At 44.9% G+C, this 25065-nt stretch overlaps 1 protein-coding gene across 1 annotated transcript in view; it reads left to right on the forward strand.

Annotated features, from left to right (window-relative positions):
- Nucleotides 1-25065, forward strand: part of CCDC149 (coiled-coil domain containing 149) — a 77419-nt gene that overhangs the window by 17736 nt on the left and 34618 nt on the right. The window contains exons 3-4 of the mRNA XM_056855582.1: nt 589-627; nt 6136-6243. Coding sequence (XP_056711560.1) covers nt 589-627; nt 6136-6243 — 147 coding nt within the window. The remainder of the gene's footprint in view (nt 1-588; nt 628-6135; nt 6244-25065) is intronic.

Below are 25065 nucleotides of genomic sequence, written 5' to 3' on the forward strand. Positions count from 1 at the left end.
CACATAGAGTGCCCCCTCCTATCTTTAGTGCCATTCCAGTGCCACCTGTGTGTATATCTTGGTTGCCTCCCTGCCATGCAGGTTTGGCCAAGCATTCAGCTGAGTGCCTTGAGTTTCCCTTTGGATTTGTGTTTGCTGTGGGTGGAGCCAGAGGGGTGTAGTGGTTATGAGCAGTGGACTCTATAATCTGGAGAGCTGGGTTTGATTCCCCACTCCTCCACATGAGCGGCGGGCTCTAATCTGGAGAACCAGGTTTGTTTTCCACTGCTACACATGAAGCCAGCTGGGTGACTTTGGGCTGGTCACAGTTCTCTGAACTCTCTCTGTCCTTCCTACCTCACAAGGTGTCTGTTGTGGGAAGAGGAAGGGAAGGAGATTGTAAGCCGGTTTGATTCTCCTTAAAAAGTAGAGAAAGTCGGCATATAAAAACCAACTCTTCTTCATCTTCTTCTTCTGGCTGTGGTCTTCTTGATGGTGTTTTACTGCTTGATGGGGTTGTAAGCCTCATTGGGGAGGGGAGGGATATCAAGATTTTAAATAAAGTCCCATTATTTTTCCAATGACATGTATATTTATTTCTTCTTGTAGGATGGGGATCCATCTCTTCCTCCTGAGAAAAGGAAACAGGTAGGCTTTCCCCCATTTTTTTCCGTTTGCGGATGTATGGGGTGAGGGAGCAAGATGGAAACCTTGGGGGGCGGGGGAAGAGCACAAAATGATTTGACACATTAAAAGGCCTCATCAGGGCAGCAGTAGTGAAAATAAATCCGTGATGGAAGACCTGCCAATAGCAAATGGGCTAAGGAAGCTGGGCTGTCAATGGCATGATGTTGACGGGATGAATTGCTGGAAGACTATTCTTCATGAGGGTAATGGTCCAGACTGATTAGTGGATGTGTCATCAATGGGCGCTAATGAGAGAGATGCTCCTGATTGCTGGGGAGTGGGGGAGCACGTTGCCCTTCAAGTGGTGCCCATCAAAGTTTAAGGAGCAAAGGCAGCCTCCATTTAGTGTAGGTAGGTAGGCAGGGAAACGTTCTGGAGCCAGTGGGGAGATGAAGGGAAAGTTGCTACTTGTAAATATGGATGCTAGTCATGATGCAAACCTATTCTCTCCGGGATCAGAGGAGCATGCCTACTATATTAGATGCTGTGGAACACAGGCAGGACGGTGCTGCTGCAATCGTCTTGTTTGAGGGCTTCCTGGAGGTACCTAGTTGGCCACTGTGTGAAAAGACTGCTGAACTTGATGGGCCTTGGTCTGATCCAGCTGGGCTTTTCTTATATTCTTATGTTCTGATACTTTGTGTAAATCCTCTTGCCTTCGCTCCATTTTGAGTAATAATCTTTAAAAGTTCATGGAGGCGTTCAGAATGGCAAATTTGACCAGACCTTTTAACTTTGCAAGCCTTGTCTTTTCTTCCTTCCGAGCATCACCAGATGGTTGTTAAGAATATTTTGTAGGGGAACCTCGTCAAATGAAGGCTTAATACCTCTTTGGAAGTGGGGTTGCATTTCGTCTGGCATCTGACGATTGCCGTGGAGCTTATTTTCCTCTGCGGCGCATCTTGGCTTGATAATGAATTTTGTTGTGAATATCGTTCTGGCCGGAGCTTGAAGAAGCATATTATTTGTGTGGCAAGACTGTGACAGGCAGCTTTCATCACTTGAAAATTAATGCATGGAAGTTTGTTTTGACAACAAAAATGTGGTGCTGGCAGAGATCATCAATTTGGGCGGTTGCCGTTGAGCTCGAGGGTCTCTTAGTAAGCAAAGCTGGTTTTACTATATTAAGTTGGGTGCCACAATCATACAAAACCATTGAAGTAGAAATTGCAATGAAATTGCTATCAATCACACTTCTCAAATATACTTGATGTTTCATCAGATTTTTCTACCTGTTCTTTTTTATTCCAGTTGTCTAACTTGAGATCTGCTGGAAAATAATTTAAGCGTCCATCAGATTTAAATGTCATTCAGATGCTTCTGTATAAATACGTTTCACGTTGTCGTCTCTCTCATTCCACCCCTCCCTTTTTGGCCCCCTCTTTCCCGCCACCTGGAGCCACTTTACAGGATTTTGGTGGGGTGGGGAGTAGGATGACAACTTCTTGTGGGTGCCAGCTGAGATTTATGTGCAGGGGACTGTAGGGTGCATTAAGTTCAGGTTACTATCCATCATGCTCACAGTAGTCTGAAGCAAAATAACTTTTGTGGCTGGAGTTCATAAACTGTGTTAAAGGAATCGAATCTTCGGGTAGAGATGGTTTAGGGGAACTGTTACTAGGGATACCGGTCTTCTGTTCTGATTGGTTAAGGTTCTACTTGGGCAGCTTAATGAGAGAATGAATCAAATTGTCCTGTGGCAGGTGTACTTTGGCTTATATCCATTTAGCTTGAGCTACCACTTTCTCTTCCCCCTCCCTCAGTCACTCCCAGCGATTGTCTTCACTGAAAGACTCCACACTTGATGGAACATGAGGCCCTTCAGGACAACCCAAAAAACATTTCTCAGGCTCAGTCTGCTGCTGTTTAGTGCATAGATGTTTTCAAGGAGCAGAAACAACCTGCGGGCTTTGCCCACAGCTCTGTAAATCCTGTTCCTCGTGTGTGTGTGTTGGTTTGTTTTACTGCGATGACCTTTTTGTTCATGATCAAGAAGGAACATGGGATTTTGTGAGTATGACTGGTGAACGACTCTGCAATTTTTAGATAGCACCAGGAAAAATGCACACGCAAAGAGCACAGTCTAGCAATTAAATCGACAATAGCCAGGCTCCCAAGAAGTGCACTTAAGTGAATTCTGTGCCTTATAGACTCCCCCCCACCCCATGTCCCATCAACAAATTGTCCTAGTTATTCTTCTGAGCTTCAGTAAAGGTGTGTTGAGCAAAACCTCAAGTTCAAAAACCTGTTTGGTATGCATTTGCTTGTTTTTGTTATGTACTGCAAGCTGTCTTGAATAACCGTTGGGCATTAGAAAAACAAAAAACAAATCAAACAAAAAATAATCACCAATGTCTTGGGAAAGCAAGATTTGTTTCAGCTGATGCCTGTTAGATAAGAAGTAGAAGAGAAAAGAGCTGGTTTTTTATATTCCGACTTTCTCTACCACTTAAGGAAGCATCAAACTGGCTTACAATCGCCTTCCCTTCCCCCTCTCCACAACAGACACCCTGTAAGGTAGGTGGGGCTGAGAGAGCTGTGACTAACCCAAAGCCACCCAGCTGGCTTCGTGTGTAGGAGTAGGGGAACCAACCCGGTTCACCAGATTAGAGTCTGCCACTCATGGGGAGGAGTGGGGAATCAAACCCCGTTCTCCAGGTTAGAGTCCACCACCCCTAACCACCACTCTTAACCACTACACCGCTCTTAACCACTTCACCAACAAACATAGTGCCAGACAAAAATACCTCTAGAAGGGTTTCCTTTAGCACCGGAGAACCACATGAGAGGCCTGTCTCCTCTCTTCTGAAGGGAGGGGTACCCAGAGGAACAACAGCCATTCCATATGGTGGAGGCAGTCCTTCAAATACCTTAGTCCCACTGTTTGAACTTTAAAGATGAACATGAGAACTTTGATTTGTGTCCAGAAACAAGCTGGAAGTCCCTGAAGGTCTCCAAGCGTTCTTGCATGACATGGTGTGAGGGACAGGAGGTTATCCTTTCCCATGAAAGGAAAAACAGCCACTCGGCTGAGCCTGGGGAAGAGCTGCTCCAGCATCCCAGCATCTTTCAGAGGGAGGAATGTTGGAGGAAAGCACAGTAGGAGTTAGTTTGGGTCTTGCCTCAGGGAAAGAGCAGGCTGTTTGAAGGGTAGCTCTGCCAGATAGTGTGGCAGAGTGGTTTAACCCTGAGCTTGAATAAGATACGATCTTAGAACAAAGGGACCATCTTGAACTCTGTGGTGATGCCAGAAGGAAATGCGCACCCTCCTGGGGACAAAGCACCCCATCTTTTCCAGTGCTCCCAGATTATCTTGAATTCTTAACCATTCCAACTTTTCGCAGACTTTTCTTCTTGGCCAGACTTAATGCCTCAATGAATTAATTGGCAGATTTTTGAAAACCCCAATCAAACAGAGAGTCTGCTCGTGTGGAAAGGCTAAGACAGAAACACCATTTTTTATTTAGTTGTGATTTATATTCTTCTATTAGATCTTCTTTGATTACTCCATTGATTCCATACTTTCCTGTATGTTCTCATGACTACCACTTAATCTATCTGCTGTCTGGTAATGATAAGGTGATTACTCTATCGGTAGTTTACTACTTAACAGCCACTTTGAAGATCCGCTCAAAAGTTATTACCAAGTTACGCCTAAATGCTCATTTGCATACATTTGCGCTCTTTTTGCACTGGGACTGGTTTAACTCTGCCTTTGGGAGAGCACAGAGTACCCGGTTGTGAAGTCTGTCTCTAGTAATGAGCAGACCTTGTACCGTGTAGTCTGACTCTTGGGACAGGGCAGGCTGGTGTGGATAGGACCCTGTGTGTGTGAGAAGATCCAACCAAGTGGCTAGTCAGCGAAAGCCTGTTTGTACCTGAAAGCATTACAGAGAATCCACACCAAACTCTGAAGCCAGCAATAGCTTAAATTTTTGTGCCTCAGCCAAGTTTCTCCTTTGACTCCCTGAAGACCCATGCTGCTGATCTGTTCTTTGAAACCAACCTATGAATAAAATAAACCTTCTTTGTTATTTACATAAGACTCCTATCAGGAAGTACGGGTAACAGTTCCGCACATAACTGCTACCAAAGTCCAGTAGTAGCAGTAGAAGAAGAAGAGTTGTTTTTTATATGCAGATTTTCTTTACCTTTTAAGGTGAATCAAACCAGCTTACAATCTCCTTCCCTTCCCCTCCCCACAACAGACATCTTGTGAGGTAGGTGAGGCTGAGAGGGTTCAGAGAGAACTGTGACTGGCCCAAGATCACCCAGATGGCTGTGTGTGGAAGACTGGGGGACACCAACCTGCGGGAATCAAACCCGGTTCTCCAGATTAGAGTCCGCCGCTCTTAACCGCTACATCACGTTGCTTTCCTATTTCAAAGCAGTTCAGGAATTCATAGCTCACTATAAGGAAAAGCGGCAACAAACATTTGGTAATTGCGATTGTTCATTCGGAACTGTCAATAACGTGAACAAGAACTCTTAAGTGTGAGGGTACGCTTAGAAAACTAAACAACACGTTCCAGCTAAAGTTCTTTACAAATAAATATAGATCACTACCAAGAATTGTGAGATTGAGAGAATAGCTGCTAGTGTGATCTTGTGCAGGACACTACACACGTGAAGCCGTGTTATACTGAATCAGACCATTGGTCTGTCACTGTCAGTAGACTGGTGGCGGCTCTCCAGGGTCTCTGTCTGAGGCCTCTCTCATCACCTACTCCAGTTAAATCGACCAGGCAGATACTGGGGATTGAACCTGGGACCTTCCGTTTGCAGGTCAAAGGTTCTTCCGCTGAGCCACAGCCCTGCCTCTTCTGTAACAGTTCTATGAAGGTGTAGTTTCAGGATTCCTGTGCAGGTGTAAAACATACCCAGTGTGAATGCAGGATGCCTTCCACATATGGAAGAGTACCTTTGGATCCAACTCTCTGAGTGGGGATTGCGCAAGAACACGTTTCAGTGTTGCGCTGTTCCCATGTACTTCAGAGAGCTTTGCATGGGAGAACTTCTGAATAGATTGTATCTACTTATGAGGCACAATTCACACATTAAACAACACAACTGAGTGTTAAAGTCCATGCCAGTATTCCTTTTCATCAACTTTCCATCTTAGTTAGGGCCTTAAGATTTAACCATTGGTGTCGATTTTTATGGTAATTAAAGTGTGGCAGGATCCCCCCCCCATGGTACCACACAATATTTGTGTTGCCATCTGTCTTTGTTTATGCGCAGCCTTCAAGGTTTATATCACACATGGATGATTTGTTTTTATTTTTGTAGCTATTTAGTTATAGAAATGATGCTTTTTGGCTTCATGAAGCATGAGGATACTGTCACCACCAGTCAGACTAAATGCAAATGTGGTACTGAATTAAGCTTAATGATGTTTCACAGATACCATCTCCTAATCCAGTTTTAGAGGCACCGCTTAATGAAATTCTGATTTTCCCCCCACCCTAGGCCAATCTTGCTCAGCTTCTGAGTGATTCTCGGGATCGAAATAAGCGTCTAGGAGAAGAAATCAAAGAACTTCAGCAGAGGCTAGGAGAAGTACAAGGAGACAATAAGGTATTTACTAATTATCTCCAAAAGATACCCAGTCATACCTTTTGAATAGACGAGTTTTCTGTTCAGTTTGCCAAACTGTAACAATGGAAAGATTTGCCCTCAAGTTTTCTAGATTGCGTTCCTTATTTAGACTAGAGATAGCTGAAGGAAACTAAGAAAACGACTTTCAGCTGTGCAGTTCTTGTTCCTTACATTTGAATGTTGTTACGGATGTCTTTATTCTGGGATTTGATTTATGAGGTTTGAAAATGCAGTAATATACTGCTGCTTGTACAATAATAATAATAATTTTGGATTCATATTCTTGGGTTTTAAACTTTTAAGGTAGATTGTGCTCCCATCGAAGGGGAGTATTCATTGTAAGAAAGTCTGAAAACTTCTAGACAAGTGATTAACTTTCTAGACATTTATTAGTGGACTCATTAAGAACCAATTTTCATTGATGCAGTTTGTGATAAGACAGTTTGGGGCAGTTTGGGCTCTCTAATACTGTAAAATTCTTACCACAGATTCCAGATATTACCTGTTGTGGATTGCCGTTTTGTAGCTGGAAAACTCAATCGTCACACCTTTATTTTTGAAAAAAATTCTGATATCTTTTAAAGGGTTAAAGAGGAAAAACGGATTAAAATATAATTTTCTTCAAGTGGAGTGCCACAGAAATTTCTGATGGATTCTACTTACATTTCATTTATTTGTTTATCATGAACATAAGCAATGTGTATGTTAAGTGCCATCAAGTCGCTTCTAACTCATGGCGACCCTATGAATCAATGTCCTCCAAAACGTCCTATCCTTAACAGCCTTGCTCAGATCTTGCAAATTGAAGGCTGTGGCTTCCTTTATAGAGTCAATCCATCTCTTGTTGGGTCTTCCTCTTTTCCTGCTGCCTTCAACTTTTCCTAGCATGATTGTCTTTTCCAGTGACTCTTGACTTCTCAAGACAAGACAAAAGTGAAGACTTACTTTAATGTAAATCCTAAAATCTAAGGTGGGTGATGGTCAGGAAAACTAAATGTTGTCTATCTATTGTGATGTTTGAACACGAAGGGTAGCTGTAGAAAAGAGCAAGAGTCCAGTAGCACCTTAAAGACTTAACAAATTTTCTGGTAGGGTATGAGGTTTCATGAGTCACATTTGAAGAAGTGAGCTGTGACTCACGAAAGCTGATACCCTACCAGAAATTTTCTGTTGTGATGTTTGAGAGAGGAGTTGGAAACGGGAAGGAAATCTCTCCTTGGCTTCAGGAACTGGAGGGGCTGAGGCCTAATTTCCGTGTTCATCATTGCAAGAAAAGTAGTTTTATTTTTATTTTTAAAAGATTTGTGTTGACAGTTGTCTCCTTGGTTTTGTAACCTACCGTAATGACCCTTATGACTGTACAATGTATTTTGATTACTGACTTAACACGTGTAAACGAGCATTCCTCACTGGAAGAACTTTTGGCCTCACACCATCATGTTAAGAAGCTGGTGTAACACAGCAGCCAAGAGTATGAGATGTGAATTCGGAAATTCCTAGCTCAGATTTCCCATTGACAGTTCATTCACCATTGAAGTCATTGTGTTTTGTCAACATCCATTTGATGAACTGTTGTAAGGAACACTGGCCTTGTGTGTCTGAAGTACTCTGAACTCTTGAAATGAGCATCATCATGCTAACTATAAAAATGCAACAAATGTTACCAGTCAAGCAAAATGGTTCAATCGACCATGCTAAGGCACAGTTTGTAGAAGATGAAGAAGAATTGGTTTTTATACCTCACTTTTCTCTACCTTTTAAGGAGTCTCAAAATGGCTTACAATCACCTTCCCTTCCCCTCCCCACATCAGATACCTTGTGAGGTACATGGGACTGAGAGAGTTTGGAGAGAACTGTGACTAGCCCAAGTTCACCCAGCAGGCTGCTTGTGGAAGAGTGGGGAAACCAACCTGGTTCACCAAATTAGAGTCCACCGCTCATGTGGAGGAGGGGCAATCCGGTTCTCCAGATTAGAGTCCTCCACTCTTAACCACTACACCATGCTGGCTCTCAATGATAGTATAAAGCTCAAACCATAATTTGAATTTCCAAACCTGCCAGAATAAAACCATGGTTTAGTACTGTTTGTTTGCTGTCATTTTTTTCTCCTCTCAGAATCCAGTTTCTGATACTCATTTCTGTGGAAAATCAGCTTCTGGAAATTGAGTGATATCTGCTTCTGTGGTTACTAGACATCGTATCAAAGCATAGTAACCTTACGAGAGCAATTTAAAGTGGGGTATGCAACTAGTTTTCTTGCTAATCATGAAATGATGGTATGTTGATCTAGATGCTGTTGTGCCAAATCAATAGTTAAGTTTCCTGAACCATGGTTTGATGTTCTGTCTCTTTGTACCCAATGTGTTTCATTTGAAAGATTGAAAGAAGGCCCTAAAGAGGGGAGGGGGTTGACTGCCAGAGTCCAATGACAAAGTATTTTCCTTGTACGGACTTTAGAAGATTAACCAAAAATTGGTAAGCTGAAGAAGAGTGGAGCACTAGGGGAGAAAGTGGTGGATACAAGGTGGATCTCTCCCTACTTCTTGATCACTTTTTGAAGAAAGTCTCTTCTCCCCCACTTGCTCCTTAGGGTTTACCTGGAAGTACATCCCATTTTATTCAGTGGGATTTACTCCCAGGAAAGTGTTCTTAGTAGGGTGGCCAACCTCCAGGTGGTGGCTGTAGATCTCCCACTATTACAACTGATCTCCAGGTGAGTTTGGTTCATTTGGAGAAAATGGCCTCTTTGGAAGGAGGAGTATATGGCATTATTGAAGTTCCTCCCATCCCCAAACCCCGCCCTTCTCAGGTGCCACCCCACAAATCTCCAGGTATATCCCAACTCGGAGCAGGCAACCTTAGTTCTTAGGACTGTAGCTTTACGGTGCAGTCATAATAGCATAAGAAGAGCCTGCTAGATCAGACTAGTGATCCATCTAGTCCTGCATACTGTTTTATACTGCGGCCAGCCATTTTGCCTGGAGGGTCAAATGAACAGGGCATGGAGGTTGAGGACTCCCTGCTTCTACCTCCCAGCACTGGTCAAGTTTATTAATACAGTCAACTGACCAATCACGTGCCAACACATCAAAATTTCCAGACACAATAGTTTTGCACCGCAGAATCACAGCCCATACATATAAAGGTGTAAAATATTCTATCAATCATTCTCTAATAAAACTCTGCATATTTTAATAGAAACAGCACAGAACTTGGCAGTTTGGAGCGTAAGCTGAGGGTCTTCTCCTAATAGGAGCTTCTTTGCGAAAAGCTCAACTGACTCGTCAGGGAATTTACCAAGTAGGGGGGAAATAAGCTTTGATCTAACTTTGTGGTAGAATGGGCATGTTCGATGGTTTCCATGTCCCCTGTTCCACATGGACATAACCTCTCTGATCTAGGGATCCTCTTTTATTTCCCTCCTAAGACAGCCGATGGTAGGGCCTGGCATCTGGCAAGGGTAAAGGCCTTCCTATAATTAATAGACTCAAGATGATAAAAATAAGCTGCAGGTGAGACCAAGTATCTAGATTTATCAGGTACTAGGAAAAAAGGGTGATTTTCCAAGGTCTGTCTGGCGTTCAGTGTCTTCCACCGCCTCCCAGCACTGGTATTCAAAGGTTTCCTACCTCTGTAGACGGAATCTCCCTTCAGTCACCATGGCTAATAGCCATTGAGGGACCCCTTCTTCATGGATCTGTTTAAACCCCTTTTTAAAGCTATCCATGCTCACTGGCAGTCCTAAATGGAGTTACACCCTTTTAAAGACTATTGACTTCAGTGGGCTTCAAAGGGTATAACTCTGTTTAGGAATGCACTGTTGAACTTTCATTCTGCTTCACATCAGAATGCTCTTGGCCTAGTGATTTTACAACATTTTCTGGCATTTGACAACCACTGGCTCATATTTAGAGTTTGTTGCCATTGCCTTTCGTTGTTGTCACCGGGGATTCATAATTAATCCATCAGAAAGAGATGCAGATAGTTTTATATTATGATTTAGTATTTTATCTTTTTTTAGTGAATTAGTGTTTTCGGTAAGCATTAACATTGTTTTAAAAGATCCATTGCATTTCTTTTCCGTTTCGTTACTTTAAGTTTAAACCATTACCTCCTAATTGCCACTTTACAAATCTATTCCTAAATTTAGTATTTTATATGGAACATTACTCCAGATCTAGAGCTCAGTATTAAACAATTTACTGTTGTTTGTTAACTGATATATTTAGTTATTGCAGCTGAAGTTTGGTAGACATGGATCAAAGTGTTAAAAGCTAGGCTGCGGGAGCCCTGCTCCTCAAATACTAGGGTTAATGGGGCAGCAGGATTTTAAAACCTGGGTAGGGGTCTTTTTCCTACAGTGAAGATTCCTACTACAGCAGGAGGGATCTGTGAAATTTAACAAACTGCAGAGGAAGTGGTAAGTTGGACCAAGGGCTCAGTCCAGCCACCAGAGACTTCCTGTCTGGCTCATTACTGTCCCTGTCCTGATGCCAAGACCTCCTCTCTGAACAGCAAAGGGCTCTTTAACCCTATGCATGCCTGTTTCAATTGCTGTCACCCCTCCAATGACTTCGGGTTTTTGTTTGGATTATGCATGCAGTTTCCTACCATCAGAGGTCGCCTCGCTCCCCCCGTGTTTCCCTGTGTTTTGCCTGCATTTTTAGGGACCTTTTTTATCTCAAATTTGAAAATGTGGGCAAAACACGGTAAAACACAGGGGGAGAGCAAGGCGACCTCTGACGGTCGGAAACGGCATGCATAATCCAAGCAAAGACCCGAAGTCATCGGAGGGGTGATGGCGAGTGAAACAGCCATGCATAAAAGACCATGGTGTGTGCCAATCCAGAGTAAATGAAAGATAACCACTGATGTACTCTTGCTAGAACATAAATTTCGTTCATGGGTGCTTTCGATAGGGAGGGGAGCCTTTTACACGGGAGAGAGTTAGCATTGCTGGCCCGGCTACACTTGCTCAATTCAGAATATGGGTTGGGTCCAACCATCTTTTCCACTGGTGAAAAAGCAAAGAGGGGGACCCTTTTGATCACCTAAAAAGGCTGTGCAATGGATCATGGGAACTGTATCAACATCATTATCGTGGGATGGGGATTGTAGTAAATAGGAGAATTGGGCAACCCTGAGTGAAAAAACTGTCTGGAGCTAATCCTGTGTCTCCCGATAATTAGCTACCGATAACTGGTTACAAATACATACGAAAGCATATGGGGGTGGGGCGCAGCGCTTGGGGTTTAAATCTGTGGAATTGATTATAAGTATGTTATGCAGCCCTTCTGTAACATAAAAATAAATGTGTAATATTCAGCAATACAGTTCTGTTAATGAGAGAAGTATATATCCGCAAGATAAGCCAGATCCATGTGGATTTGTGGCTTTATTTAAAATTGCTTCCGAAAGCAGCTCCTGGCGTGAGCTAAAACCTGGTTGATGTTTGTATGCTAGATTTCCCCCCCCCCCTCCGTCCTTGGAACTGCAGCCTGTACCTTCCTCTCATTCTGTGAGAACCTCCAGGCCCCTTTGTTTCAGAGGAGAAAGCAGCGAGCTCTTGTAGTGAGTGGAAATGTGTGTATTTTCCTGATTCTAGATGAGAGAACAAACAGATGAGAAGCGAGCGTGATCACTGGCAGTGCCAACCCAAGGGCAAATCCTTGACTCCCCTAGAATTCAGCAGCCTCTGAACACACCTTGAACACATGAAGCTGCCTTACACTGAATCAGACCCTTGGTCCATCAAAGTCAGTACTGTCTACTCAGACCGGCAGCGACTCTCCAGGGTCTGAGGCAGAGGTCTTTCACATCACCTACTTGCCTAGTCTCTTTAACTGCAGATGCTGAGGATTGAATCTGGGACCTTCTGCATGCCAAGCAGATGCTCTGCCACTGAGCCATGGCCCCTTTCCTAAAAGGTTACGGTCACATGAAGCTGCCTTATACTGAATCAGACCCTCGGTCCATCAAAGTTAGTATTGTCTACTCAGACCAGCAGCGGCTCTCCAGGGTCTCAGGCAGAAGCCTTTCACATCACCTACTTGCCTAGTCCCTTTAACTGGAATGCTGGGGATTGAACATGGGACCTTCTGCATGCCAAGCAGATGCTCTACACTGAGCATCAGCCTCTCCCCTTGCATGTTACCGCCTTGTGTTGATTCTTGTGGTTTGATTTCTTGGCTTTTGTTTTCTCTTCTGCTTTAATTCATTGATTTGCAGACTTTGCAGTATAAATTTTATTCTGGGTTCTCAGATCTGGTATCAGTGGAAAGAAATCCTAGCAGGAGGCCGATTCTGATGTTACAGTGGCTCCAGAGGCAGAACAACCAAGCAGCCTCTGTAATCCTAGTAGCCTGGGGGGGACCCCCAGTCACCTGACAGTAAATTAAAGGGCTGGTCTGCCCCTTGATCCAAGGAAGGGGTACGGGTTTCTTTAGTGGAGGGAGTAACTTTTGGTTGATCTTTGTTTCAAAGCAGAGATCTATAAATCAGAAAATCTGCAGTGGGGGAGAGAGGGTGTGTGTGCACAGAACTGCAAAAAGTGGTCATAAGATGAAAGTTAACAAAAGTGTGGTGCATAGGTGTTGGGGGGGAGGCAGCCTCTGCTGGTGCTATAGGATACTCTTGGTGAACATAAGGACATTAAATGAAGTAAAAAGGTAAAGGTCCCCTGTGCAAGCACCGGGTCATTCCTGACCCATGAGGTGACGTCACATCCCGACGTTTTCAAGGCAGACTTTGTTTACAGGGTGGTTTGCCAGTGCCTTCCCCAGTCCTCTTCCCTTTACCCCCAGCAAGCTGGGTACTCATTTTACCGACCTCGGAAGGATGGAAGGCTGAGTCGACCTTGAGACTGCTACCTGAAACCAACTTCCGTTGGGATTGAACTCAGGTCGTGAGCAGAGAGTTTGACTGCATTACTGCAGCTTACCACTCTGTGCCACTTCTAAATGAAGTACACTAGGATTATTTTATGAAATCAAATGATCAACTTTTTGCATGGTTTGTTCTGCAGAATTTCAGTTTTCCTGGGTTGCAGAATGTCCTTTTTCTAGAATGCAACCCATCCTTATCCCTTTGTGTCTGAATATGGTTACGGGTCACAATCTGGAAAACTTATTTAGGCACAGTGAAGGATTTGTGTGTCTCTGAGATATGCCTATCTCCCCCTTCCCCCGGAACAGTAGAACCTCCATGTTTAAGAAAAGATAGAAGTCGCCCTTTTTAAAAAAGAAATCTTAGGGGTGCTTCTTTTTTAAAAAAATTAAAAGTCCTGCTCAGCACATACAGTTTATCATTTGTGGTTCTCTGGATTGCAATATAGTGTTCATCTTGAAAGTTGTTTTTCTGTGAGTGGCACATGAGGAGGCAGTTGCCAAAGTCTATGTGTGTGAGCACCTGTGATTGCATTCTCAGGGGAAGTGCTCCAGCGCCCACAGTAAATGGACCACTGTTAATAAATGATAACCTACGAAAACCAGGAAAGTTATGCTAGAGATGCACTCAGCCTACGATTCTGTTCCACATAGACATGCATAGCATTGTGTTGAAGACATTTGCTTTCCTAATAATTGGCTCATCTACAATCTTGGACCAGGTTAAATTCAACCGACAGCTGTTACCACCTTATGTGGATCCTTTTGTCTTTTCTCCCAGATATACTGGACTGAGTTTTGGTAGCAAACATTCTAAAATCTGCCCCTTGCACCACTGGGGTTAAGCAAGCCAAGGTGGTGGCAGCTTGTTAATTTTGTTGTAGTAGAAGCATTGTAACGATTTTAAAAACAAAACACAGAATAATTTCTGTGTCCTCCGATAGGACGCCCAGATGGTCTCTGCCAGTGTCACCTCTGGCAAGAGATGAACAAGCAGCTGCTTTTTACAGCCTGAGAAGACACTTTGTGGATGAACTCTGTCTAGAAGTGTGTGATTCATGCAGTGATTTTCCCCCCTCAGCAAATGGAGCTGGAGCAGGGCAGAGGGAAGAATGCAGTGTACTCTTAAATTAAGACACTTCTAGCAATAAGGATGTTTTTTAGAGGCTTTTAAAAAAAGTGGCCCTATTGACTTATTCCTGCTAATAACTGTCATGCAGTTGGAGTAAGTTACTGAACCTTGTGTTCATTGCTTTAAAAAAAAAGTTAGTTCAAAAGGCTAGGTACAAAAATGACTCGATTATATAACATTCTCTTATGAAAAAATCTTAAGCTAGGTTTTTTCCTCCCATTTATTCAGCTGCTTCTCTAAATTTACAAAACAAAGGAAACATTTCCTGGTAGTTTGTTTTGAACAATTCGTGACTTGAGTTAAAGAGTTATGGTGATCTGTTGCATCTTGCAAGCCAGGAGAGAGCCAAGTCTGTTTATTTTTATGACTGATTGCAGTCGCTTATTGAATTGGAGTCATGCCACCAGAGGAGCTCCTGCATTGCTTTTTGCTTGAAGTTTAAAATATATTTGGTTGGTTGGTTGGTTTCATGCCTGCCATGGTGAGAAAGTGCTTCCTGGATGATAAACGAAATCGGCAAAGAAGCTGAAGTACTTGCAGTATTGCCTTAAAAAGGGGGGAATCCGAAATCATCTAAAAGAACTTCAAGATAAGTCTGAGTCACCCGTAGAAAAGTATTATCTGGGGGTGGACTCGGTACATTAGTTTAACTGGAAGAGATGAGCAACAAGAACTGACTCCCACTCAGTGGACAAGGGCTCCTGTTTAAAGAACTGAAAGCACATTTTTATATTGCCTGATGAAACGGGAACCATATTTAGTCCTGCCTATGGTTAATGGCTCCCTTTGGTCCCCTTCATTGGGTTGTTTAACCCACTTTGACTTCTGAAGGCAAACTTCTTTCTAAGGTTTCACACACCTTAACTGTAAAACATGCATTGGCTTTTGAAGGCCTTAAGAATAAAATGCTCTCTTCCCACAGTTGAGGAAGCTTTAATCCGGGTTTTCCAAAATGTGTTTTGTTCCAATATTCTGTTGTTGTTGTTGTTGCATTTTATCCTTAAAGTGTGTGAAAACTTAACAAAAAATCTGCCTTCAGAAGCCAAAGTAGTTTAAAGAGTTGGTATAATACAAAAGGGACCACAACTTCAAGTAAGGCCTTAATGTTCAGCTTTATAAAGGAAAATTGGTAAGATTGTGGGTTTTTTTTGTTGTGCTGCTTCTACTGCTGAAGATAATTAATATCCTTCTCATTTTCGTGCATGTCACATGATGACTTCCAAAAAGCAACGCCGACAGATTGATTGAGATAACTTTAAAATGTAGGTGCATTTGAAAGGTTCCTTTCCTTTGGGGTTCAAGATAATTAACTTTTTGAGCACGGTTATTTGAAATCTCATTTAGCCCAGAATCAACTAACAATTCACAAAAGGATGTAATTTCTTTGTTTTATCGAGGTGGTCTAGCTGTGTTGAATGCCCAGGCTCTGAACAGGAGCACGCATGACCTAGTACTAAATGAATGAAGCCTCAACAAAAGCAGAAGTATTGGCATTTCAGAACAGAAGTATGTCACAAGTTTATTAGCTGTATTTTAACGAAGGGATCAGATCAGTACTCCATCTGGGTAGAAAGCACAATGCCTGCTAGGCTTAGCTCTCAAATGTTCTCTCTGTGTTTGTGCCTAAAATGGTTTAGGGAAAATTATCTAAATCTGAGATTGTTTCTGTCAGCCTGTAGCTGGGTACCGAAGGTTGGGTGGAGAAGGTAAAATTATATACTGTATTTTCTGGCGTATAAGACTACTTTTTAACCCAGGAAAATCTTCTCAAAAGTCGGGTGTCGTCTTATACGCCGGGTGTCGTCTTATACGCCGGATGCTGAATTCCGAGCCGGACTGGAGAATCTGCCTGGGGAGCCGCCTCCGCTCTGTCCATGTCCGGCAGAGGAGGGAGGGGAGGCGAGCCCGGCGAGGGCGCTCACTGCCCAGCTCGGAGTCGGAGCCAGGTGCGCCGGGGTGCACGGAGGGAAGTGCTCGGCTGTGCTCCAGCGGCAGCGCAAGGCAGGCATGCGGCTGGCTGGCCGGGGCTGGAGTGGCCACTCTCTTCTCCCGGCACAGGGTGTTTTGGCTGCAGCCTAGCACACCCAACATGCCCCCTTTCCTCCCCGGCCTCCGCTTCAGCTTCTGTCTTTATGGGCTTCCCTCCCCTCCAAACCCTCCTTTAGCCCCGCCCTCCACGGGCCGTCGGCTCAGTCCTCCCCTTGCCTTTAGCCTCGCCCTTCTCGAGGGCCCTTACTCTCGCCCCCGTCCCCCTCTTCTTCCTTGCTCCCTTCTCCCCTCGCCGACTCTCCCTGAGAGCCACGTCCCGCCACTCCGGGTCGGCACACACTCTTCCATGCCGGGAGGTCGGCCCCCGGCCTCCTCCTGTTCCTCCCACCAGCCCCGCCTCCCGGCGCGCTGCCAGCTTGTCCAGCCGCCCCCGCCCCCTCTTTCTCCCGCCCCGGTAAGTGGTGTTGTTTCCCCGGGGGTTGAGCCGCCCCAGGAGGACCAGGGGTGGCCGTGGGGTTGGGGCGCAGTCCCGAGGGCCGGCCCCAGGCCGCGGACTCGGGACAATCCCAAACTCTATATTTTAACTGTAAAAATGGGGGGTCATCTTATATGCCCAGTCGTCTTGTACGCTGGAAAATACGGTAATAGAAAACTAGGCGCTTAAACCAGGTTAAAAAACATTACAAATGATAAAACAACTGGCAACTCATAAGACTGATAGACTTAATCCACACTCACCATACACGTTTCGACCTATAGGCCTTCATCAGTGGTCAAATAAAAACACATATAATGCACACACATGTAATATACAAATGTATGACCATTTATAGATAGATAACTTTATGCAAGCCCAGGCATATATATAGGATGTATAATAAATTTCAAATTAGAAATCCCTCTAGGTAGAATACCTGTGAGGAGCCCCATGGCGCAGAGTGGTAAGCTGCAGTACTGCAGTCAAAAGTTCTGCTCACGACCTGAGTTCGATCCCAACGGAAGTTGGTTTCAGGTAGCCGGCTCAAGCTTGACTCAGCCTTCCATCCTTCCGAGGTCGGAAAAATGAGTACCCAGCTTGCTGGGGGTAAAGGGAAGATGACTGGGGAAGGCACTGGCAAACCACCCCATAAACAAAGTCTGCCTTGGAAACGTCGGGATGTAACATCACCGCATGGGTCAGGAATGATCTGGTGGTTGCACAGGAGACCTTTACCTTTTAGAATACCTGCACGTCGTTCTACACTGGGCTGTATTGGTCTCTCATACGAAGTGTGCACACAGGTATCAATCTGGTAAAGCAGCCTGTAGCCAGAAGCTGTTTGGGGAAGGTGATGAGTCTTCAGTACAGAACTTGTCCTTGGAGATTCCACAAAGTTCTGTGTTGCTCCCCATATTTTTAAAAATATCTGTGTGAAACGGTATCTGAAGAAGTGAGCTGTGGCTCACGAAAGCTCATACCCTGCCAGGAATGTTGTTAGTCTTTGAGGTGCTACTGCACTCTTGCTCTTTTCTTCTGCTGTTGACAGACTAACACGGCTAGCCATCGCGATGAAGTAAGATTTTCCATAACTTTGGAGATGGGTGTTACCAATATACTGCTGACATCCAGCTATACATCTCATTAAATAAGCCCCCTGATGCCGTTCTTTTAGGCCAGTGCTTAGATGCCATGGCTGAGGGGGGACAAGCTGTAATTCAGACTAGCCAAGATGGAAGTGATGCTGGTTGGAAAAGCAGAAGTTTTGGAGGGGATTCTTACTCTTAATAAAGGTCATTCTTTCTCTGGCAAATGCCCTAAAGCAGGGTCCCCCCAACCTTTTTGAGCCTGCAGGCACCTTTGGAATTCTGACAGTGTGTGCTGGGCTCTGGCACTAGATGGTTGCCACAAAATGGCTGCCATAGGAGCCTGGCTTACCTTCAGTCACCCAATGAAGATCCCTGTGCTGTGGTGGTAGCTGCTGCCAAAGCAACATCTGCACAGCCAATCCAATTTACAGCAACCAGTCAGAACCCTTGCTAAGCAAAAGCCCCACGAGGCCATGCCCACATTCTAAAAACGCTTAGCAGGCTCATGCAAAACCTCATTGTATGCAAGTATAATTGGAAGAAGTTAGTACCGTATTTTCCGGCGTACACGACGACTGGGCGTATAAGACGACCCCCCATTTTTACAGTTAAAATATAGAGTTTGGGATTGTCCCGAGTCCGCGGCCTGGGGCCGGCCCTCGGGACTGCGCCCCAACCCCGCGGCCGCCCCCAGACCTCCTGGAGCGGCCCAACCAGAGTCCGCGGCCTGGGGCCGGCCCTCAGGACTGCGCCCCAACCCCGCGGCCACCTCCGGTCCTCCTGGGGCGGCTCAACCCCCGGGGAAACAACACCACTTACCGGGGCGGGAGAAAGAGGGGGCGTGGGCGGCCGGACGAGCTGGCAGCGCGCCGGGAGGCTGGGCTGGCGGGAGGAACAGTGGAAGAGTGTGTGCCAACCCAGCCCGGCCGGAGCAAATCCTGGAGGCGAGGCGGGGAGGGAGACTCCCCGGGCAGTGGGAGCCCCGCAGCCAGAGACGCCAGCTGTAGCCAAGGCTCAGCCCCGGGCTCCGGCGGGAGGGTGGGAGCCCAAAGCGGCGGGACGTGGCTCTTGGGGGGAGTCGGCGAGGGGAGAAGGGAGCGGAGAAGAAGAGGGGGACGGGGGCGAGAGTAAGGGCCCTCGAGAAGGGCGAGGGGAGGACTGAGCCAACGGCCCGTGGAGGGCGGGACTAAAGGAGGGTTTGGAGGGGAGGGAAACCCATAAAGACAGAAGCTGAAGCGGAGGCCGGGGAGGAAAGGGGACATGTTGGGTGTGCTAGGCAGCAGCCAAAACACCCTGTGCCGGGAGAAGAGAGTGGCCACCCCAGCCCTGGCCAGCCAGCCGCCTGCCTGCCTTGCGCTGCCGCTGGAGTGCAGCCGAGCACTTCCCTCCGTGCACCCCGGCGCGCCTGGCTCCGACTTCGAGCCGGGCAGTGAGTGCCCTCGCCGGGCTCGCCTCCCCTCCCTCCTCTGGTGGACATGGACAGAGCGGAGGCGGCTCCCCAGGCAGATTCTCCAGTCTGGCTCGGAATTCAGCATCCGGCGTATAAGACGACCCCCGACTTTTGAGAAGATTTTCGTGGGTTAAAAAGTAGTCTTATACGCCAGAAAATACAGTAATTTTGTTACTTCTCATTATTATTACTTCTCATTAGAAGGTTATACACCTTCACGAGTCGTCAAGTTAAGTGCTCCTTGCTAGGCAAGTTATCCCCCAAAATTTCCATCAATAAAGGAGTTAAACGGCTGCATTTTAGTTCCCTAATTCAGGCTCTTCTTCAACGATTTGCCCCCCTTTTTAAGAGGGGTTGATGGCCACTGGCCTAAACTTAATTCTATTTATGGTCTCCTTTTGTTATATGCTGACAATGCAGTCCTACTGTCACGTACAAGGGTTGGCTGGAAGCAATTATTGTTAACTTGTTAACTATTACATTGATTTAAAATTATTTCTACAGCAAAAATAGTGGACAGTGCTTTGAATTTTTTTTATTTTATGATATACTTTTTTAAAAAGTTTTTTTATTTTCCAAACAGATATTACAAAACACACAAACATATAAACATACACATCAAATTCTTACATTATAATGGAACTTACTCTATAACTTTTATTCTATTATACCTTCTTTGAATATTATACTTGCATATTTAATGGTGTATTTCTTTCTTACATAAATTTTAACATTCTGTTATTTTTATCAGTTCACAACTATATACTCAAGAAATACTTTCCATTTTTCATAACAATTTCATAAAAATCTATTATTCACTAAAGATGTTAAATTAGCTATAGTTGCATATACTGCAACCTTTGTTCATTCAGTTATAGCTGGGCAGTCTTCTGCGTTCCACTGTTTTGTTGCTGTCACCATATACTTAAAGAATTTGGATTTCTTATGCAACATTCACATGTTATTTTAAAATTAAATTTGTAATCTGTTGTCCCCCGCCCCCCAAAGAGCCAAGACGACTCCAGATCATCACACAAAAGCACTGTGAAACATCATTCAAGCTGAAAAGGGCCTATTAATTTTTTTCACTTCCTTTAGGGTAGAAATTATGCAGGCACTCCATTACTGGAATTAGTGGATAAGCATTCTTTTAGGACTTACCATCAAATAAGTGGGCTATTTAAATATCCTAATGCAAAATTCTTTTATCTGTCAACAGATTCTGTTGTAGTTCAGCTCATCTCCTGTCTTTTCACAACCAATTAAATAAGCTTACATTTAAATGTATTTATGACCAAGACTTCAGTTATAACTGCTTAGGCCTAAATTCCAGATGTGCGAGATTTCCCTCACTCCAGAATTTCATGTTGTGAAGTAAATGTAGAGGTGTGTTTCCATGGTTGGGGGCACATGCAGGAGAGAATTGACAGGCAAGATGGGATGCTTATCCCTAACCTTCCGTCCTGCTCCCCCCACACAATCTACACTATTGGCTCTTTCCTTGTCTGTAGAAAACCACTGAAAAACTTTAGGACTTGAGTTTTTCTTAGAACATTTTAAAGTAATAAATAAAGGCCCCTCCCCTGGCCATTGCACCCCCTAATGAGTCTCTGAATGGTAAAGAAAAATGACCTGGAGGAGGTGTTTTCTCATGCCCCTGTGATGAAGAAGAAGAGTTGGTTTTTATACCCTGCTTTTCTCTTCTGTAAGGAGTCTCAAACCAACTTACAATCACCTTCCCCTCCCCACAACCGGTACCTTGTGAGGTTGGTGGGGCTGAGAGAGTTCTGAGAGAACTATGACTGGCCCAGGGTCACACAGCAGGGTCATGTGGAGGAGTGGGGAATCAAACCTGGTTCTCCAGGTTAGAGTCAGCCCCTCTTAACCACTACATCACTCTGGCTTCAGATTTCCATCCTTCTGAGGTTGGTAAAATGAGTACCTAGCTTGCTGAGGGTAAAGTGTAGACGACTGGGGAAGGCAATGGCAAACCACCCCATAAACATCCCAGTGCCCACTTGCTTATTTCCCAATGCATCACTCCTCTAAAGCTAAGAGCCAGTCCTCACTTTCCTCCACTTCATTGGAGGTAGGAGGTACTTCAGCACAGCACATGAGGTATTGCTTCTGTGTCTGCAAAGAAGAAAAAGAAGAGTTGGTTTTTATGTGCTGATTTTTCTCTACCTTTTAAGGATAATCAAACTGGCTTGTAATCACCTTCCCTTCCTCTCCCCACAACAGACACCTTGTGAGGTAGGTGAGGCTGAGAGAGCTCAAACTGTGCTGAACTGTGACTAGCCCAAGGTCACCCAACTGACTTCATGTGTATGAGTGGGGAAACTGACCCTGTTCTCCAGATTAAAGTCTGCTGCTCATGTGGAGGAGTGGGGAATAAAACCCGGTTCTCCAGATTAGATTCACCGCTCTTAACCACTATACTACACCGACTCTTGATAATATACAAATCTGACTATGCGTAGAAGACTCAATCACATAGGTCCTTTCCCCAGTCCTTTCCCCACCTGATTGGTGCCTGGGCAGAAGTTGGAAGAGACGTGTACAGTTATCGTCCTGCCTGTGTGGTTTGGGGTTCTCGAACGTTCAGCAGCCGAGACTGGCCTTCTGGACGCTGCAGCCATGGGCCCCCTTCTCAACCTGCATTCCAGTTATGCTGCAGGGGCTAGTTCCTGTCAAAGGTTACCCCCCTCAGAGTGGTGCAGTTGGCCTGAATCCATTGCTGCCCCTTCTCCAAGGCTGCCTCCTGACTGCAGGGCAAGCGCACCCAGGCGGTGCGAAAGATCTTGCTGGCATTCAGGAGGGGCTGTAAAAACTGCTTTGTTTCAGAGGGCGTCTATATGAGCTTATTCGAGTCAGGTCTCCTGCTGTGTATGAAATTTGATGGTTTTAAATATGCTGTTTTTAATTTGGGTGATTGATTTGCAGAAAAGCAGGTGGCAACTGCTTTTAAATAAATGAAACATAACTGGTAGCTTAGGAAGTGGCCCTAATTTATTCTTGACCACCGTGAAGAAGAAGGAGTAGGAGGAGGTTTCATGTGGAGGAGTGGGGAATCCAACCTGGTTCTCCAGATTAGAGTCCACCACTCTAACCACTACACCATGCTGGCTGATACAACATTGAACTAGGGTTAAGAATGGCAGGGGGGGGGGCACACAATTCTGGTGGCTTCATCCCTTGACTGTGGTGCAAACATCATCCGTGTCATGTTCACACTACCTGCTTGTGAGCATCTTTCATCAAGGGTTGTGATTCTTCCTCCCCCCGCCCCCAGGTGCTTTTGTGTCTTCCTAAACATTTTCCTCCCTTGTCTTATTATTAGCGTTTTTTAATGAAAAAGTTTCCTATATTCCAAGACAATTATAAAATTAATCCCACCCCCTTGCCATCTCGGTACACAAAAATAACCCAGTTTGCCAAAATGAAAGCAACACGGGGGGTCAGAGCCTTACTCATGTCCACAAGTCAGTCCCCCCCCCCCGTCCCCCCCCCCCCGGGGAACTTATCAGAGGAAGAACAGCCACCACGCCAGCATGGGCTTAATGGGGCTGAGGCGGAGGATCGTGGGTCATTTGCATCAGCAGTATTTTAATTGGCCCGCAGGTACTACAGTGATTGGCATGCTGAAATTGCTTTAGGTAGCCTTAAAACATGATGCTCAGTTTCAGGAGAGTGATCTCCTAATTCATGGAATGTAATGATGTGCATTAATTCTGTAGCGCAGCAGCGAAGTGTTAAGTCATGGGAGTTTTCACTGCAGATTTCTCATGGTGCTCCATCAGTTCTACCAATTGGACCACTGAGATGTTTTTCTTCCAGCTATTCAAAGTGTGCATGTGGGGAGGGGGGGGAGGATTAAATAGTTGCATACACCATAGGCTGTTCATTCTGTAAGCTTCTTGTGTACTTTATTTCCAACTCTAAAACTATTTTTTAACAGCAGCTTTGAAAATGGTGGGGTGTTAATTGAGTTCAGGCAACTTAACATGCCTACTATCAAAGATCACAACAGTACTGAAATATTTGGGATTTTCATGTGAAGTTCACCTTGTCTGCCTTGGGTTTTTTTTTTAATTGTAGTATCTAGGATCTCTTTTGCTAAATGAGCACCTTTTTTGTGTTTGAGGCATTTAATAAATGCGCGCAAAAGGCAATCCCAGCTCTGAGTACTTTGTGGCCTATGCATGCTAAGGTCTTGGTGGATCTTACTTCTGAGTCGACAGTTGTGTTTTAAGCAGTAGATGAGTACATTTAAAGATGGACTGGTTGGAATTACATTGAGCTCAGGCATGTGGGGAGGGAGAAGTTCCAAGTTCAGCAACTTTTAGGTAGACACACATGTGGAGTTCATCTTCACCATGAATTTCTTGCAGTCCAAATTGCTTCTGGTATTGAAGGTAGGGTTAGAATCATAGAATCATAGAGTTGGAAGGGACCACCAGGGTCATCTAGTCCAGCCCCCTGCAAAACGCAGGAAACCCACTACTGCCTCCCCCCCCCACACACACCCAGTGACCCCTACTCCATGCCCAGAAGATGGCCAAGATGCCCTCCCTCTCATCATCTGCTTAAGGTCATAGAATCAGCATTGCTGACAGATGGCCATCTAGCCTCTGCTTAAAAACCTCCAGGGAAGGAGAGCTTACCACCTCCCGAGGAAGCCTGTTCCACTGAGGAACCGCTCTGTTAGAAAATTCTTCCTAATGTCTAGATGAAAACTCTTTTGATTTAATTTCAACCTGTTGGTTCTGGTCCGACCTTCTGGGGCAACAGAAAACAGCTCTGGGTTGGGAAATACCTGGAGATTTTTGGGGTAGAGCCTGAGGAGGGCGGGATTTGGGAGGCGAGGGACTAGACTGCCATAGAGACCATCCAGTTGCCAAAGCAGCCATTTTCTCCAGGTGAACTGATCTCCATCGGCTGGCGATCATTTGTAATAGCAGATCTCCAGCTAGTACCTGGAGGTCAGCAACCCTAATTGAAGCTCATTTTGGGGAAGAGTGCCTGGGGTGTGGGACTTTAGCTGAAGGAGGGATCGGTGCCCTTTGATTGTGCAACATTTTTCCTGTTAAAATAGGAACTTGGCTGCCAATTTCCTGATCTGTGATTGTGGGAGATCTGGAGGGTTTTGACTGGTGGGCCTGCTACCATCATATCTAACTTGATCCTGGATATCTGTTGGTTCACCTTCATCCCCTTTTAGTCTTGCTTCTTTCCTTCTTTCCTTATCTTGGTGGTTTGGGTAATTTGTGTAGTCTAGGGAACATGGGCTGATTCACCTATTTGTGGATATTGACAAGTTGTAACTGAATTCACAAACGTAATCTTATTTGTCATTCAAGCACAGGCATATATGCATTCTCCTGTACTTTTATGTGGTGGTGTCAATTCCTCGGTGCACCCTTGAAGGCAACACGTGCAATACAGTTTTTATTTGTATGTGGGGAGCTAACCAGGTAGAATGGGGATAGTTAAATCACAGTTCACTTGTACGTGTAAGTGTTCCAGATGGCCTTAATGGTAATGGTAACAAGAGAGCACAGTGGGTGTACTAGCCTTTGTAAAATAAATAAAATGTGCGTATTACTTTGGGTGTGAATGCTGGACAATGAAGAAACCTGGCAGGAAGAAAGTAGATTCCTTTGAAATGTGGTGTTGGAAGAAAGTGTTACAGATACTGTGGACTGCCAAAAAAACCCCCAAATAAGTGGGTTCTAGATCAAACCAAGCCTGAACTGTCCCTAGAAGCTAAAATGACTAAA

This window comes from Euleptes europaea, chromosome 9 (genome assembly GCF_029931775.1).
Source record: "Euleptes europaea isolate rEulEur1 chromosome 9, rEulEur1.hap1, whole genome shotgun sequence".
In the NCBI taxonomy this organism is placed as follows: Eukaryota; Metazoa; Chordata; class Lepidosauria; order Squamata; family Sphaerodactylidae; genus Euleptes; species Euleptes europaea.